General features: G+C 39.9%; 1 protein-coding gene across 4 annotated transcripts in view; it reads left to right on the top strand.

Annotated features, from left to right (window-relative positions):
- TPK1 (thiamin pyrophosphokinase 1) overlaps positions 1 to 18,364 on the top strand; it is a 354,923-nt gene that overhangs the window by 243,577 nt on the left and 92,982 nt on the right. For all 4 annotated transcript variants that reach the window (XM_043463952.1, XM_043463953.1, XM_043463950.1 and 1 more), the window contains exon 8: positions 6,803 to 6,914. In XM_043463952.1, the coding sequence (XP_043319887.1) occupies positions 6,803 to 6,914 (112 nt within the window). The remainder of the gene's footprint in view (positions 1 to 6,802; positions 6,915 to 18,364) is intronic.

Genomic DNA, 18,364 nt, shown 5'->3' with positions numbered 1-18,364 from the left:
AGAGAGCTTATTAAAAAGCAGAGACTTTACTTTGCCAACAAAGGTCTGTCTAGTCAAGGCTATGGTTTTTCCAATAGTCATGTATGGATGTGAGAGTTGGACTATAAAGAAAGCTGAGCACAGAAGAATTGATGCTTTTGAACTGTGGTGTTGGAGAAAACTCTTGAGAGTCCCTTGGACTGCAAGGAGATCCAACCAGTCCATCCTAAAGGACATCAGTCCTGGGTGTTCATTGGAAGGACTGATGTTGAAGCTGTAACTCCAATATTTTGATCACCTAATATGAAGAGCCGACTCATTTGAAAAGACCCTGATGTTGGGAAAGATTGAAGGCAGGAGGAGAAGGGGACGACAGAGGATGAGATGGTTGGATGGCATCACCGACTCAATGGACATGAGTTTGGGTAAACTCCGGGAGTTGGTGATGGACAGGGAGGCCTGGCGTGCTACGGTTCATGGGGTTGCAAAGAGTCAGACACGACTGAGCGACTGAACTGAACTGAACTATCCACTTAATAAACTAGCGTCAGCACCTGCTCCTTGAATATTGTGCAGTGAGTAGAAAGGACGTTTGTGTTCCTCCTGCCTGCGTTCACTTGCTTTGTGAATGAGCTTGTTAAATTGCTCTGTATTTTGTGAGTGCCCCACTCAGATAATTTAGCATAAAACTTGGCATCATTATTGAACTTACAGGTTTTAAAGATGTAAACAGGATTCAGATGCCTCAATGTTTGGTATTTTTGCAAAAGCAAACGATAGGGTGAGCTTTTCTCTCTTCTCTCAGTCGTGTCCTTGTCATTTTCAGAGAGGAGGTAAAATGCAATCAAAAGGACAGTGATTTTTTGCCCCTTCATTAGGTGTGCACTTGTGTATGTGTTGCTCTAGGTTGACATTACAGCCTAGGGACAGTGACAGTGGCTGTGATGTTGCCTGTCCCTTACACACTCAAAAGTAGAATTTTCGGCATGGATGCCAAGCAGTGTCTTCCTTGCCTTTCACTGAATTACAGTTTTATCCCTTATTGAAGTCGGTAATATGTTAAAAATAACCATGATTGGAGAACCAAACTGTCTGTGATTTATTTTTGTTCCATCTTTACCTTATAGAACTGCCTTTGACTTCAAAGAGTCATCTTAGCTCAGAACAGGCGACAGAATAGGAAGCTGAGCAGTGATTCATGAGAGTAGATGGAAGTCAATGATTAGTTCATGTGCCTTTGGTCTCCTGTAATGACATAAATCTTTAGGGAAGTTCTATACTGTCAGGCTGCATGCCTGCCTGTGTCAAATCCCATATAGGCTAGAATATATTATGAATTGAGAAATCTGAGGAAAGAACAGAAATTCCTTTTGTTGTTCGCTGTAAAGGTGCCACACAGACTTGAGGATACAGAAGAAAAGCATAGTATTGCTCTCAGTTAACCATAGGAAGCTAAATTTGCATAGTAAGAAACACAAAGACCAATTCACTTGTGGCTAAATACCTTTTTGGAACAGGAGAAAAAAAGGTTAACTGATTGAAGACAAAGACATATCTGTGACTTTTTAGGTCCACAAACTAATTTATCCCCAGATTGAAAATTTCAAGGTCTGTTGAATCTTAAAATAATGAGGAAAGCAATGAATATATAACAGTACTGGAAAAGAAAGCTTACCATTCTGTCATTTAAATCAGTGGATTTTGTAACAGCCACCCTCTCCCTGGGATAATAAAACCTAACATGTGTTTATGCTGTTTCCTTTGTATTGTACGATAGAAGTTAAAGAATCTTCCTAGGGAGGAGGAGAGAGATTCCTTATTTCCTTTGTCATTCCTGCCTGCAGTTAGGCAGAGCACCAGACATGGTAATGCATTCAGCCAACCACTTCCAGACCATTAAGTAGGCCACAGACAGAGGAACGAGGTGAAAAGGTAGGAATTAACAGTAACACATGGAAAATAAGGTACCCAAGGACCCATGAGTCGCTCTTTGATGAGAAATGAAGTGACAGTTCTAATTGTCAGCAACACATTACCAGAGACAGAGGTAGAATCACCTGGTCCAGATGAGCATCTCCTGCCCTTCTTGGTCCCATGTACTCCGCCACCCAGTACCCAGGAGACCGCAGTCCCTGCAGCCCCTCTGATGCGCTGTGCTTTCTGATGGGCCCCCGGCAGTCCAGCCGTCATCAGGCTGGGGTCTGTCCGCGACACGTGACCATCATCCCTAGTCCTTTACTGCTGAAGCCAAAGCAATTCTAAGGAAATCAGAATTTCTGCAGTACCCTCTCTCATGAACTCCTTTGATGAGAAAAGAGGCTTTGTAACTACTTTCGGAGTTTGTTAAAGGCTGTTACATCTGGCACCTCTCATCAATAATTTGTATTAAATTTAGCTCCTTTTTTGTCAGAATTATTTTTAGTAGGGAGAAACAAAGCTCAAAATTCATGTGTCAAGCTATTTCAGCATAAATAAGCTTAGGGAAAAATTCTAAACAAAGAAATAAAGGTAGCTCATATCTGGAAATAAAAAGGAAACAGAGAAAACCACCTTTTTTCTTAGGGGGGAGAAACACAGCAGAATAAAGTGGTAAGGACAGGTAAAAAGCCGCTGCCTGTTCCCCGTGTGTGGTTCATCTGGGTGGCTGTGGTTTCAAACCCACCAGCGCCTGTTGCTGTTCGTTAAGGGATGAGAAAGTGAAAAGGTCATTGAGAGACTTAAAAAAAAATAATAATACTGTTTATGTTTACAGCAGTTTTATATTTACAGAAAATTGAGCCAATATGAGTCCCCACATTCCCACTTCTCCCACTAGCAGTTTCCCCTATTATCTTGCATCAGTGTGGTACATGGGTTACAGTGTGGATACATTATTAAGGAAGGTCCGTCACTTGCGTTAGGGCTCACTCCTCGTGTTGATCTTTCCGTGGTTTTGACAGAGGCCTCCTCGCGTCGCTGTCACCGGCACAGCGTCACTCCCAATAGCTCCGCTCCTGACACGGGCCTGGGCACCCCCTGCCCGCGCAGCAGCCGCCGCGGGCCTCCACGCACGCGCACGGCCCGCACGCCTCCGCTCCGCTCCTGTCGGCTCCGTTTCATCCGTGCGTTCCCGGACGAGGGTCTCCGCTAAGCGCGCCCCTTGCTCACACTGCCGTCCCCTAGACCTGATTGGATCTCTGATCTGGTGCCTTTCTTCCTTCCCTGTGCCTTGCCTTCCGTGCCCTGGTCACAATTTCCATGTAGACAGCTGTGTGAAGAGCTCGCCTGTGACACTGGTTTGAGGCTGGAGAATGGAGCTGTTTCAGACCCCACCTCTCAGTCCCATTGCTGCCACGTGGGCGCCTTACCCGTGTTACCCATAACTCCGGCCAGGAGCAACTTTCAGATCCCCTTTGTAAAACTCTGCAACTCTAGGCTCTGTTTCCTAATTCCCATATGACAGAAAGGGTGAGGAAATGAGACCCATTGCACTTTCTTCTGCTCTTTTCCTTACCTGTGCCTTCTGAAAATTATAGCATTGCTTTTACACTGAAATAGGTAGAGAACTTCTATAATAATAATGCGGTTTATATGCCTGTGTTCTAAATTACATGAAAATACCAAAGATCATTATTCAGGAACGAGATTCGTTTTTATTTCACTTTTGAGTTTCTCCCATGGCTATCTCCCAATCATTCCTCTTTCCTGAATTACTGTTTAGAATTATTGAAATATTTTCTCTGGTTTTTCCTTCAGAAAAGTCTTCTCCAGGGGATTGTCTTTTCCTTCTCCAGGGGATCGTCCCAGCTCAGGGATCGAACCCAGGTCTCCCACATTGCAGCTGAGCCACCAGGGAAGCCCCAGAAAAGTCTAAAAATTTCTAAATCTTGTATTGCTTCATATCTAAAATATGTATTTGTTATTTGTATGAGATTTCAATGTTGGATCAGTCATACTTGTTAGTTCATAGCATGTCATCATCTCTGATCCAGACAGTAGTCCTCACTGGTTGCTTGATCCATTCCTTCCCTTTTGTTCTTGTATCAATTCCCACTGTGCTTAGTTGCTAAGTCGTATCCAGCTCTTTGTGACCCCATGGACTGTAGCTCACCCTGCCTTTCTGTCCATGGGATTTCCCAGGCAAGAACACTGGACTGGATTGCCATTTCCTTCTCCAGGGGGTCTTCCCAACCCAGGGATCAAACTCACATCTCTTGCATTGGCAGGAGGATTCTTTACCACTGAGTCATCTGGGAAGATAGCAATCCCTATTAGGGAGAGGAAATTGTTAGTGTGTGTATATATGCTTATATATTTTAAATTTTAATATAGATTTTTAATTTTGTTAGTAGAAGAAGTACCTTTTTAAAATTTATGTATTTTAATTGGAGGCTAATTACTTTATAATATTGTAGTGGTTTTTGCCATACATGTGACATGAATCAGCCATGGGCATACATGTGTTCCCCATTCTGAACCTCCCTCCCCATCCCATCCCTCAGGGTCATCCCAGTGCACCAGCCTTAAACACCCTGTCTCATGCATTGAACCTGGACTGGCGATCTGTTTCACATATACGTGTTTCAATGCTATTTTCTCAAATCATCCCACCCTCGCCTTCTCCCATAGAGTCTAAAAGTCTTTTCTTTACATCTGTGTCTCTTTTGTTATCTTGCATATAGGGTCATCATTACCATCTTTCTAAATTCCATATATGTGCATTAATATACCGTATTGGTGTTTTTCTTTCTGACTTACTTCACTCTGTATAATAGGCTTCAGTTTCATCCACCTCATTAGAACTGATTCAAATGCATTCTTTTTAATAGCTGAGTAATATTAGGGATTGGGGGCAGGAGGAGAAGGGGACAACAGAGGATGAGATGGCTGGATGGCATCACCAACTCGATGGACATGAGTTTGAGTAAGCTCCGGGAATTGGTGATGGACAGGGAGGCCTGGCGTGCTGCGATTCATTGGGTCGCAAAGAGTCGGACATGACTGAGCGACTGAACTGAGCTGAACTGACTGAATATTCCATTATTTATATGTACCACAGCTTTCTTATCCATTCATCTGCCGATGGACATCTAGGTTGCTTCCATGTCCTAGCTATTGTAAACAGTGCTGCAGTGAACACTGGGGTGCACGTGTCTCTTTCAATTCTGGTTTCCTTGGTGTGTATGCTCAGCAGTGGGATTGCAGGGTCGTATGGCAGTTCTTGCATTTATTTTCATTTTATAGATGGGTTCTTTAATTTACCATGATTCTGTTTCCTACTGTGCATTATGTTTTCCCAGTACATTGTGTTTTCATTCCACCCACATTTCTCTGCGTGCATGTAATCTATTGCTTGTTGTATATCTATGTATATTGCCTATCTTTCTTCCCTTGATGGACACCACGTTCAAATGTAGTTTAAATTTTCTTTAAAAATCTTCTTTGTGTTTGAATGTATATTCAAGCCCTTAGAATTGAATTTATGCCCTCTCCTTGAATGCTCAAATAGAAACAGATGTATATGAATTGTATCAGTAGTAAATGTCTGAATGAACTTGTGTTATATACAAGAACTCATGTAACCTAGAGAACTGTTTTCCCTAATAAAAGCAATCTTTTAACAGAAGACAAATCCTACTTGTATCTTGAGGCGCATGTACAATAGAATAAGTTCTCAGAGATTACAGTATACAGTACAAGAGCTATAGTTACAGGTAAAATGATTGTACAGGGATACCTAGATACCTTAGTCTGGTAATATGTCATATGTTAAATATACTTTAAAACATTATTTTATTAAAATGAATATATTTTGGTGTTTATTCCTTTAGAGTTGTTTGAATTATGAAAAAAATACCTTTTTTACTCTATTGTTGAATGTATGCGTATGTTGATCTTGTCCCAAAAGAACTTGAAGTATCTTTTTATAAAGACTGTGTAACCCTAAGGACAGAATAGCAAATAGGGTGGGAATAGAAAAGCATTACTTTGTAGAAGAAGAGTTTCCAAGTATTTTATTTAAAAGCAAGCCTTGTGGCCTTGATTGAGCATTACATTTAACTTCCTTGTAAACTGAAAAATAGAAAACATTTTAAATTATGTCCGATTTCATAATCAGAATAGAAGGTGAGCATACTCACTTCCCAGGGTCGGTATTCTGTTTCCTGGTAGACAGACTTTGTCAGTGAGCATCTCCTAGAGCTGTGGGTGTAGGAAACAGACTAATCACTAGTAGGATTGACATTGAATTCTAAAGGTCAGAAGCCCAGTTCCCAGGTAAAAAGCAGTGTTGTGTTTACCCTCAAGCAAGCATTTCATTAAGACCCTTGAATTCTGTATCCTTTAGTGCTCTTTAGCACATGGAATCAGTTTAGTCTTTGGAAGTGGAAGGTATAGGTAGTAATCCTGCTCCTGCTGCTTGTTATCTGTACATCCTGGACAGTTTAATCTCTGCAAACTTCAATTTTCTGATATGTTAAAGTAATAATTAACAGTAAGATACCTTGTAAAACTGTTGCTAGTATTAAGTCAGGTGAAAGTTCTATAGGATGATTCAGTACATGTTGTTCAGTCACTAAGTCATGTCTGATTCTTTGCAGCCACATGGACTGCAGCATGCCAGGCTTCCCTGTCCTTCACTATCTTCTGGAGTTTGCTCAAATTCATGGCCGTTGGGTCTGATAGGTGATGCTATCTAACCTAAGTTTGTTGTTAGGATTAAGTATGATAAATTACGTGAGCCATCACTAGGATGGTTCCTGGTACATATGACCAGATCTTCAGTGCACAGTAACGTGCTGTCTTTTCTTCTCCCATCTTAATGATCACTCCTTCTCTGCCTCAGGGAAAGCACAAACTGCATGTAGATACCGGGATGGAAGGTGATTGGTGTGGCCTCATTCCTATTGGACAGCCTTGCAATCAAGTGACAACAACAGGCCTAAAGTGGAACCTCAGTAAGTAAAACCCTTGCACAAAGGGAGGTTTTCTTTCTTTCTTATTTTTTTACAAAATTTATCTTGATAAATAATTAGAAGTGGAATTGCTCGGTCATATGGGAACTCCAGCCTTTCAATGAAATAGCCAGACTATTGTCCAAAGCGGCCATACCAGTTTTACATTCCTACCCATGATGTATGAGGATTCTAGTTTCTCCATATCCTGGTGAGTATGTAGTGATGTCTCATTGTGGTTTTTACTTTGTTTTACCTGATGACTAATGATGCTGAACACATTTTCATGAACTTATGGGCCATCTGTGTGTATTCTTTGGAGTTATGTCTTTTTAAATCTTTGCATGTATTTTAATTGGATTCTCTCTCTTTTTACATTGACTTGTAAGATTCCTTTATGTACTCTAGATATAAGTCCTATTATCAGATAATATGATTTGAAAATATTTTCTCAGACTCTGACTTGTGTTTTTATTTTCTGAAATTTAATTAACTAAATTCATTAATCTAATTTTGAAGTCCAGTTTTTTTTGTTTTTTTTTATGGATCATACATTTGGTGTCATAGCTAAGCACTCTGTCCAGACTTTTTCATGGTTTTGTGTGCTTGAAATCTACCTTACTTTTCCAGAGAAGTAGCTCTTCTAACTAGAGTTATTTAAACATATGTGATTTTATAAGATTTGCTGTTCTGACTAAATTTTCAAATGTTCTCCAGCACTTAAGAATGTACTAGGTACTAGTCACTCTAAAACTGTCTGGTTTGAAAAGAACAAAAAATGAGGTGGATCTGTTCATGAAATAAATGCTGATTCCAAAAGAAACCATCAGGCATTGTGAAATAATCACCCCTAGTCCCCAAGAATAACAGTTAATGATTTAATCAAAGAGCTTTGAGTGAATGTCAAAGGGATTATCTCATGATTGACCGATACCTCCAAGGTTGTAAAAAGTAAAATATGGAACCATGACATTCTTTTATAACATGTAAAACTTTTTGGTTCTCACAAAGATATAAATACCTCAAGAGACAAATACACTGAAGATTAAAGGATATTTTAAAAGGCCTTTCTAGGAGCCACTGCTGACACAATTAGGAAAAACTAGAGATATTTTGAAGCGAATGTCTGGCCAGCTCATCAGAATTTGAAAGGACGCTGAGAACAGATCTCCTCCAGTGCACGGGAACCTGTGACAGGCTTTGAAGCTGGTTAGCTGAAACTGCCACGAGCTCCCATCAGCAGCTTTTTTGAAAACATTTCCAGCTTAAGACAATTGGTTTACTGTCTGGAGTTCCCATTATTTCCAAGGACCCGTTCTAGCCAGTGGTGAACTTCCTCCTGGATCTGGTAGTGACCTCATCTTGCCAGGGCTGATACCAAGACATGCCGAGCGCTCTGCACAGTGAACAGGCAGCTAACGCTGTGGTTGTTCAGTCACCGAGTCACTAAGTATCTGACTCTCTGTGACCCCACGGACTGCAGCATGCCAGGCTCCCCTGTCCTTCACCATATTGCTTCCTTTATCTTAGGGGTTGAACAGGTGAGAATCATAGGATACATGAGAATTGTTGGTGTTCTTTAGAATGTTCTCAGAGCCTCTGTGGAGAAGGAAATGGCAACCCACTCCAGTGTTCTTGCCTGGAGAATCCTGTGGATGGAGGAGCCTGGTGGGCTGCTATCCATGGGGTCGCACAGGGTCGGACACGACTGAAGCGACTTAGCATGCATGCATGCATTGGAGAAGGAAATGGCAGCCCACTGCAGTGTTCTTGCTTGGAGAATCCCAGGGACAGAGGAGCCTGGTGGCCTGCCGTCTATGGGGTCGCACAGAGTGGACACGACTGAAGTGACTTAGCAGCAGCAGAGCCGCTGTATTCTACAACAATATACTCATCCCAATTCTTTTTTTTTTTAAACAGTTTTAACTTAAAATTTTCTTATGCAATTTTTAAACGTTACACTCCATTTACAGTTATTACAGAATATTAGCTATATGCCGCATGTTGTGCTGTACATCCTCACAGCCTGTCTTGTACCCGGGGGTTTGTAGCTCCTACTCCCGCACCCCTGTGTTGCCCACCCTCCACTAGTAACCACGAGTGTGTCCTCTGTGTCTGTGACTCTGCTTCTTTTTTGCTGTGTTGAATAGTTTGTTGTACTTTTTAAATTCCACATACAAGTGATAGCGTACAATATCTGAATAATAAAGTTGACTCCAGGAAGGGGCCTTGGGCATGACGGGCTTTTAGTCGTCTTGTCTGTGATAAAGTTTCAGCCCTGCCAAAGTGCTCTACACTGTTACTTATCTATATATTTACAGACTGCTTCGACTTTTGAAATAGGTACTTGATTCTCTACAACTTTGGGGAAGCAAGTAATAGCAAGCTCACAAGGTGTGAAAAGCAATAGCGTCGAGACAAAGTGTTTTATCAATGATCTGTGGTACTAGTGCTAATGAATACGGTCTTCTGATAGCTGATACTGCCTTATTAAAAAGTAGTGAAGATAACTGAGATGACACCATGTTGGCTTGGAGACAAGTGGACGGATTACTTTCACAGAGTGGGGGTCTGTCTGTACTCAGAAGAAGTCGCTCAGTCATGTCTGACTGTCTGTGACCCCATGGACTGTAGCCTTCCAGGCTTCTCCATCCATGGGATTTTGGAGTGGGTTGCCAGTTCCTTCTCTAGGGGATCTTCCCAACCCAGGGATCGAACCTGGGTCTCCCACACTGCAGGCAGACTGTTCACCGTCTGAGCCATCAGTGTACCCAGTGTCCTTGTGAAAGCAGAGCTCTCAGGTCCATGTCACACCTGCAATGTAGCAGGATGGGGCTGCAGGAGGAGAAAGGAGATGCAGTAACCTAGGCAGGGGGTGCTCACATCTCGGGTCAAGGAGAGTAAGCAAGTCCTCCTGAGGGAATGCATCAGAATCGTCTTAAGATGGTCTCGAGGCTGGCATTCTCTCTGTCTATACCCACTGTAAAATATGATGCCACAAGTTCTAAAAGGAGTCTGATTCATATGGTTCAATTTGTGATATGTCACATCACAGACTGTCTTTAAAACAAGTGCCTATCATGGCACCATCACCACAAGTGTATGTTTACAAATGTTGTTGAAATCACATATATTACAGTATCTTCAGTCAGTTCAGTCGCTCAGTCGTGTCCGACCCCATGGACTGCAGTACACCAGGCTTCCCCGTCCGTCACCAACTCCCGGAGCTTCCTCAAATGCATGTCCATCGAGTCTGTGATGCCCTCCAACCATCTCATCCTCTGTTGTCCCCTTCTCCTCCCACCTTCAATCATTCCCAGCATCAGTATCTTAGTTCATAGCAATATGCTGTGGATATTCTGTGATGTGTGTCTGGGACTTCCCATGTGGCGCTAATGGTAAAGAACCCACCTGCCAATGCAGGAGACATAAGAGACATGGATTCGATCCCTGGGTCTGGAAAATCCCCTGGAGGAGGAAATGGCAACCTCCTCCAGTTATTCTTGCCTGGAAAATCCCATGGGCAGAAGAATCTGGAGGACTACAGTCCATAGGGTCACAAAGAGTCAGACACAAGTGACTGAAGCGATTTAGCATGCTCACACATATTTGGGATTAGAGTTTCTCTAGGCTGTGTACACGTGGGAATAAAATAGCTGCATCATGGGCAAATATACTCTTGCCTATACTGGACATGTCGTGTGGCTCAGATAGCAGAAATACCAGTGTACACCCATCCCAGGAGTATGCAAGAGTCCCTGTGCTGCATGTCCTTGCCCCATCCTTGATGACGTCAGATTTAATCATTTTTGCCAGTCTGAGTCAGATTTAATCATTTTTGCCAGTCTGATGAGTGTCAGTGATATTTCATTGCTTCTCTGAAGACTGGTGGGGGAAAATATCTTTGTAGCTATAATCCATGTAGGTTTCCTCTTTCATTCATTGCTACTTTCTTTTGCCCTTTAGCCATTGGACTATTTTTTTCTTTCTTATTAATTTTTAGAAGCTCTTCAGACCATGATGATCTTCAGGCTACACTTCGCCTTTTCCATTTGTTTATGGTATTTTTGTACACAGAGAGATTATTCAGTTAAAGGTAGTTAAATTTATCAGTCTTTTCCTTTCAGATTTGTAATTTTTGTGTCATAATTCATCTTTCTATTCCCTGTGGTCATAAAGATGTTCTTACATTTTAGCTTTAAGGGATTTTTTTTTTTTTTGAGGTCTCTTCTTTCACCTGAAATTGATTTTTGTGTATAATATGAGTTAGGGATCTGATTTTTTTCCTTACTGATAACCAGTTGCTCTAGCATCATTTATCATCCTTTTTCCAGTGATTTGCATAAGTTTTCAAATTCATAGGTATGTTTCTTGGATCTCTAGTCTGTTCCCTTGGCTCACATTCTTTTTCCTGTATTGATACCACACTGCCTTAGTTACCATAGCTTTATAATAAACACAGAAATGTGCTAGGTTGAGCCTACCAACCTTGTTCTTCAAAATTTTCATGGATATTCCTGACTTTTTGGGCTTCCCCAGGGGCTCACAGTAAAGAATCTGTTTGCAGTGCAGGAGCTGCAGGAGACTCAGGTTCAATCCCTGGGTCAGGAAGATCCCCTGGAGGAGGGCATGGCAACCCACTCCAGTATTCTTGCCAGGAGAATCCAGGGACAGAGGAGCCTGGCAGGCAACAGTCCGTGGGGCTGCAAAGAGTCGGACACAGCTGAAGCCCACTGACACACACACCTGGCTTTTTTCTCTTCTTCATAAACTTGTAGCTTGATAAATATTACACACACAATTCCATTGTAATTTTTATCAGAATCAGCCTTGATTTAGAGATGACACTGGGAGACTAGAACAGTTGGGAATGAGAACTCCTGTACAGAATTGAGTCCTCCCATCCATAAACATAACTTCTGTCTCCATTTAGTTAGAGTCTGAGTTGCTTTTGATAATTAGAAATCTTGTCCATACGATCCTGTACTTGATGAGTCATAGAAGGACTCATCTCTAGAAACCTTATACTTAGTGTTGCTTTGTAAAGTACACCTTTAAAAAATTACAGTTTCTGTGTTAATCTGTGCTATATGGACATACAGTTGATTTTATTTGTATTACTGTATTTCTGAACACTTGCATGGTTTCCAAAAATATGACCTGGGTTCGTAATCATGTTTCTTTCTTCTTCATCTGTAACAAATAGGATTGTGTTCAATTATAAGTAACTGAAATAATAGTTTTAAACAGCACCCCTGCCACCCTGCTGCCACTGTGTAATAAAGTGCAGAGTTAAGTATTTACAGGGCAACGCTTCTGTGATTTATTCAGCCTTTGTTTCAAAACGTAAGATGTCTCTGTTGCAGCTCGAGTGTCCCGTTTAGCATCAGGTGGAAGAACATGGGGAGGAAGTGGGACAGCACATACTGCAGGAAAACAGGCATCAGGGATTCCCAGCGTTTCCAGAAATCCCTCCTCATTTGATCATTTGCCTTGGTGGCCAGAACTGTCACATACCATCCTAGCTGCCAAGGAGGCTAGGACATGAAATTTTTTTACTCTGAGGACATAGTCACCCAAATAAAATTGAGATTCTGTCAGTGATGAAGGAATAAGTAGGAGTCTGCTCTTCTATCAAAAAAATATCTTTTCTTTGTCTGCCATCTTGAACACTTTAGCCATATATATTAACATAATAAAAACTTTCTTTCAGCCATATTCTTATGGATTTCTGTTTTTGCTTTTGATAAATCCACAGTCAAACTAATTTTGTTTATAATCTGCATTTAACTCTATCTATCCTTTAGATAGACCTTTTATTTTTCTTTGATGTGCTACAGTTTTACTACAGCGTGTTTAGGTATAACTTTTGTTGTATTTGGTTTTCCTTACCTCTGCTGCTTGGTGTCATTCATTGATTTTGAAAAATTATCAGATCCCCCATTTTTCAAATAAGGACATGGTAGTTCAAAGTCTTACTTAGCGATGGCCCAAATTCATGTCATTAGAGATCGATGCACTCCGAATTTGAATTCAAATCTTCAGTGCTGTTTATATGTCAAGTCTGCAATGCTGTTTATATACTTTCCGTAGAAAATAAGTTAATGTTTTTTAAAAAATCACTAAAGTGAATTTGAGATAAAGAGAAGAAAATAAGGGGAAGGAAACTGTAGACAGGGAAAAAAAGCAAAGGAACCAGGAAAGAAGACATAGAGGTAGGAAATTAACATTAATCTGGAAGAAATATAAAAAATTCTGAGGGACAAAACTTTTAACTTCACTACACTTTTACCTAAGAAAAATTTTAAATAGAGTTGCTCTCCATTTGCCCAGGCATCTGCTTTATAACTCAAATTGAGCTTGAAATTATACATCCATTGTTCCTTTTGTGTTTTTTCAAAGTAGAGAAATAAATGACAGAAAGAAATAATTTCATAGCATTGACTGAAAGAGACTCAAATCTAGCCCAAGTGAAAGAGTTTTGAAAGAAAAAAAATTCTGAGAAACAGTTTGAAAAGATTTTTCATCTCTATGGAAATACTTTGTAATAAGTGTGTACAGGTACCAAGATTTCCTGCAGGAGTTCTCTGTGAGGATTTTTGAGTGCCAGCCTATCAAGGGAACAGTTCAAGCGTCTAGTTAAAAAAAAAAAAAACCAAAAAAAACTATAGTTGCTATTAATGCAGTTTCAGTGAAAAGTCTTATTTCTCACTCCATTATACCTTACAAAGTGATTCTAGTGAGTTATCATGGTTTGACAATAGCTGTACATACTTAGTGGAAATGGCAACCCACGCCAGTATTCTTGCCTGGAGAATCCCTTGGACAGAGGAGCCTGGCGGGCTGCTGTCCATAGCGTCACACAGAGTCGGCACAACTGAAGTGAGCAGCAGCATACATACTTAGGCTATAACTTTTGTGAGCTAGCGCCACTAGTGTGTGAGTTGTTTCATATTTTTAAATATCTTTGTCATTATTCTAATTATTGCTTTTCTAGTTCCAGTGCTTTAAGAAAAAAAAAAAAGCACTCAAACTGTGGTGTCCACATTTCTTCTCTGATTAAAGGGCAGTATCTTTTGTATCTTAATTCGTTTGATAATCAGTAATCCAGTTTGAGTTAAAATTTTTACCTAAAACACATAGTCAAAGGTGATGATACTGAGGATGGCTTTTAAAAAATTAATTTTTTTTTTTCGCAAAGAAGATGTTAGCTAAAGCTTCCCACCCCAAGATCACTTTCTAAAGTTTATAATTTGGTGAAATGACTGTATTTTATCATATCTAAGATGTCATCAATTAAGATGCCTCCTTATTTTATGTACACTGAGAAAAAATTCTACCAATTATAATTGCAGAGATGTGGGGGAAATGTATGTGATAAAACTAGTGAAGTATGGTAGATCAAATAGCATAGAAACTTACAAGTCAAATTACATGCATAGACATACCACTCTTAAACCTGTTATGAAAAATTTTAAAAACCATTGATATGGGCAAAAAGATATCTGTGTATCTTTAAGTGGATTCTTGGGCCTAGTCTAGAGGCCCTTGAAGGGTTATCTGGTTCTGTGTGACACTTAGCTTTTCATCATCTTTGATTATTTTAGAAATGTTGTGGAATTGGAAGACTGGTAAACGGCTGATTATACTGTATATGATTCCTATGCATATAATTCAGTTGAGCTTTTGTTTTGAAAACTCCATGCATTATCACCTTATATAGATTGCCAATTTTCTATTAGCAAATCCATTTCAGCATTCCTGGCTGTCTTAGTAGGTTTATCCTTTGTAGTCGTCTTTGAAACAGTTTTTTTTAACATCATACTAGTTTTCTCATTAATTAATGACTTAATTGAAATCTTTGTGTTCATTTTACATCATACTAGTTTTCTCATTAATTAATGACTTAATTGAAATCTTTGTGTTCATTTTATATTTGTATGAGTCATTATTTTACCCTTTAAAAATTAAAAAATAAATCAAATTGTAATCACCTACAGTGGTAAAGAATCCACCTGTCAATGCAGGAGATAGAAGAGATGCAGATTCGACCTGTGTGTGAGGAAGGTCCCCTGGAGGAGGAAATGTCAACCCACTCCAGCATTCTTTCCTGGAGAATCCCATGAAGAGAGCCGCCTGGTGAGCTACAGTCCATGGGGTCGCAAAGAGTCGGACACAACTGAGCACACACACGTTATACTTAAAAGGATCACAGGCTGTTCCAGTCTTTAAAAAAAAAATGTTAAAAGTTTTATTGCAAAATACCACTTAACTTCTGCCTGTATGCATTAGGTCAGAGGGAGCCCTGGGACAAAGGTCTGATGATGTCACTTCCACATTTGTATCTGGAAAAGGTCTTAAAAGGGCTGTATGGACCTGAACTGTTCACTCTGTATCTATAAAGGCTCATGACCATGACCAAATCATTTAAGCAAAAGAAATCAGACCAATATGCTCTTCTAGAAGTCATGCGTTGATTCTAATATTAGTCAACTAAGCTGGAAGGAAATGACATTTTTTAAACAGTTTTATTGAAAAATACTTGATATATAAAATTCACCCATTTAAAATTAAGTGATATTTAGTTTATTTGCAAATATGTGCAACCATGCTTGGTCATGCTCAGTTGTGTCCGACTCTTTCTGACCCCATGGACTGTAGCCCACCAGGCTCCTCTGTCAATGGGATTTTCCAGGCAAGAGTACTGGAGTGGATTGCCAGTACCTACTCCAGGGGATCTTCCCGACCCAGGGATTGAACACACAACTCCTGAGTCTCCTGCATTGGCAGGTAGATTCTTTTACCACTGAACCACCTGGGAAGTCCCAGTATGTGCAACCATTGCCAGTCAAATTACAAACGTATTCGTCACCTCAAAAAGCATGTTCCCTTCAGCTACTAGCCACCATACTCTTCCGCACCCTGCCTTCTCCTCCATCCCTAAGCAACCACCAGTTTACTTTGTCTCTATAGATTTCCCTATCCTAGATTTTCATATGAATAGAATTATACAATGGCCTCTTGTGACTGGCTTCTTTACTTTAGCATGTTCTCAGGGTTCATCCATGTTATAGAATTTACTGGTATTTCTTTCCTTTTATGATCAAATAATATTCCACTATATAATATTAATATATCATATTTATCTGTCCATCCACTAATGGACCTTTGGATTATATCTGCCTTCTGTCTATTATGAAAAATAAACATTCTTCTACAGCTTTCTGTATGGGCACATTTTCATTTCTCATGGGTACACACCTAGTTTGGGGGTTGTGTTGTAACTTTATGTTTAGTCATTGAGGAACTGCTAGACTCTTTTCCAAAGGAGCTGCATTGTTTTAAAGTTCCGCCAGCCTTGTGTGAGAGGTCTGACTTATCCAGATCCTTGCTAGTGCTTATATTTATTTGACTTTTTGACTTGAGCCATCCTGGTGGGTGTGAAGTGGTGTCTTGGTGTGGTTTTGGTTTACATTTCCCTAGTGACTAATGATGTAGAATATATCTTTCAGGTATTCATTGGCTATTTGTATCCCTTCTTTGGAGATCCTTTGGCCCTTCTACAATTGGGTTGTCTTTTTATTACTAAGTTGTGAGCGTTCTTTATTTATTTTAGACACAAATCATGTAAGATTTACAAATATTTATTTCCCCATTCTGCAGGCTCTCTTTTCGCTGTTTTTAATGGTGTTCTCTGAAGAGCGATCATTTTTCATTTTGATGAAGTCTAATTTATCTGTTTCTTTCTTTTGTCGACTATGCTTTGGTGTCACATCTAGGACTTGGTGTCACATTGCCAAATCCGATGTTATAAAGATTTACCCCTATATTTTAAGAGTTTATAATAGTTTTTTTTAATATGTTTAGGTCTTGGATCCATTTTGCATTAATTTTTGTATATGGTATAAAGTAATGGTTGAGAATTAATTCATTGATTTCTGCAAAGAAGTCAGCTAGGATTCTGATATGGATTATGTTGACTCTAGGTCAGTTTGAGAAGTACAGTTGACCCTGGAAAAACATGGGTTTGAACTGTGTGGATCGATTTATGTGCAGTTTTTTTTTTTTTTTTTATAAATATGGTATTACATTTTTGATCCATGGTTGGTTGTATCCCTGGATGCAGAATCTTCATGGACTTCAGTGTCTACAGATTTTAGTATCCATAGCAGGTCCTGGAACTAGTTTCCCCCATACACCTGGGGACAACTATAGCTGTATCAACCACGTTCAATTTTCCAACCTGTGGGCATGGGATAGTTTTAATTTGTTTATATCTTCAGTTTCTTTCAGCAAAGCTTTGTAATTTTCATAGTATAAGTTTTGTACTTCTTTTGTTAAATGTGTTCTAAGTATTACATTGTTTTGATGCTGCTGTAAATGGAGTGCTTCCCTGGTGACTCAGACGGTAAAGCGTCTGCCTACAATGCGGGAGACTCGGGTTCGATCCCTGGGTCGGGAAGATCCGCTGGAGAAGGAAATGGCAACCCACCCCAGTATTCTTGCCTGGGAAATCCCATGGACGGAGGAGCCTGGTGGCCTACAGTCCACGGGGTCGCAAAGAGTCGGACACGACTTGTTTTCTTAACTTCATATTTACACTGGTTAATGCAGGTATATGAAATACAATTGATTTTTGTATCAATTGATCTTATATGCTGCAGCCTTGCTGAACATATTTATTAGTTCTAATGTGTTTTAGTGGACTTTTTAGAATTTTCTATTTACAAGATCATGTCATCTATAACTAGAGATAGTTTTACTTCTTTTCTAATCTGGATACCTTTTTTCTCTTGTCAAATTGTCCTGTTAGGACCTCCAGTCAAATATTGAATAGTATTCAGATAGTATTGAAATAGTATTCAGATAGATTTGAGAGTAGCAAATGTAGACACCCTTGTCCTATTCTTGATCATATAAAAAAAGCATTCAGTGTTGGTTTTCCACAAATGTCCTTGATCAGACTGAGGGAAAGCACATTATATTCCTTTGTTGGGTGTTTTTGTTTGTTGTTTTATCTATCATGGAAGGGTATTGGACTTTGCTTTTTCTGGGGTTTTGTTTTGTTTTTTTGGTTCTTGAAATGATCCTGTGATTTAAAAAAAAACTTATTGATATAATAATACATTGCACTACTTGGATTTCAGATATTAAATCCCTGGGAGAAGTTCCACTTGGTCATGATGTATAATTCTTTCTCTGTGTTGTTGAAATCAGTTTCCTAGTGTTTTGTTGAGGACTTTAGCACACTTGTTCCTAAGATACATTGTGTTGTAGGGCTTTTTTCTTGTGAAGTCTCTGATTGGTTTATTATCCAGGTGGTACTGACATCTAGACTTCACAGATGGCACCAGTGGTAAAGAACCCACCTGCCAATGTAGGAGATGCAGGTTCCATCCCCAGGTCAGGTAGATTCCCTGGAGGAGAAAATGGCAACCCACTTCAGTATTCTT

Source organism: Cervus canadensis, chromosome 3, assembly GCF_019320065.1.
Source record: "Cervus canadensis isolate Bull #8, Minnesota chromosome 3, ASM1932006v1, whole genome shotgun sequence".
NCBI lineage: Eukaryota > Metazoa > Chordata > Mammalia > Artiodactyla > Cervidae > Cervus > Cervus canadensis.
The sequence above is the reverse complement of the archived record's forward strand: the minus strand, read 5'-3'. Positions and strand labels throughout refer to the sequence as shown.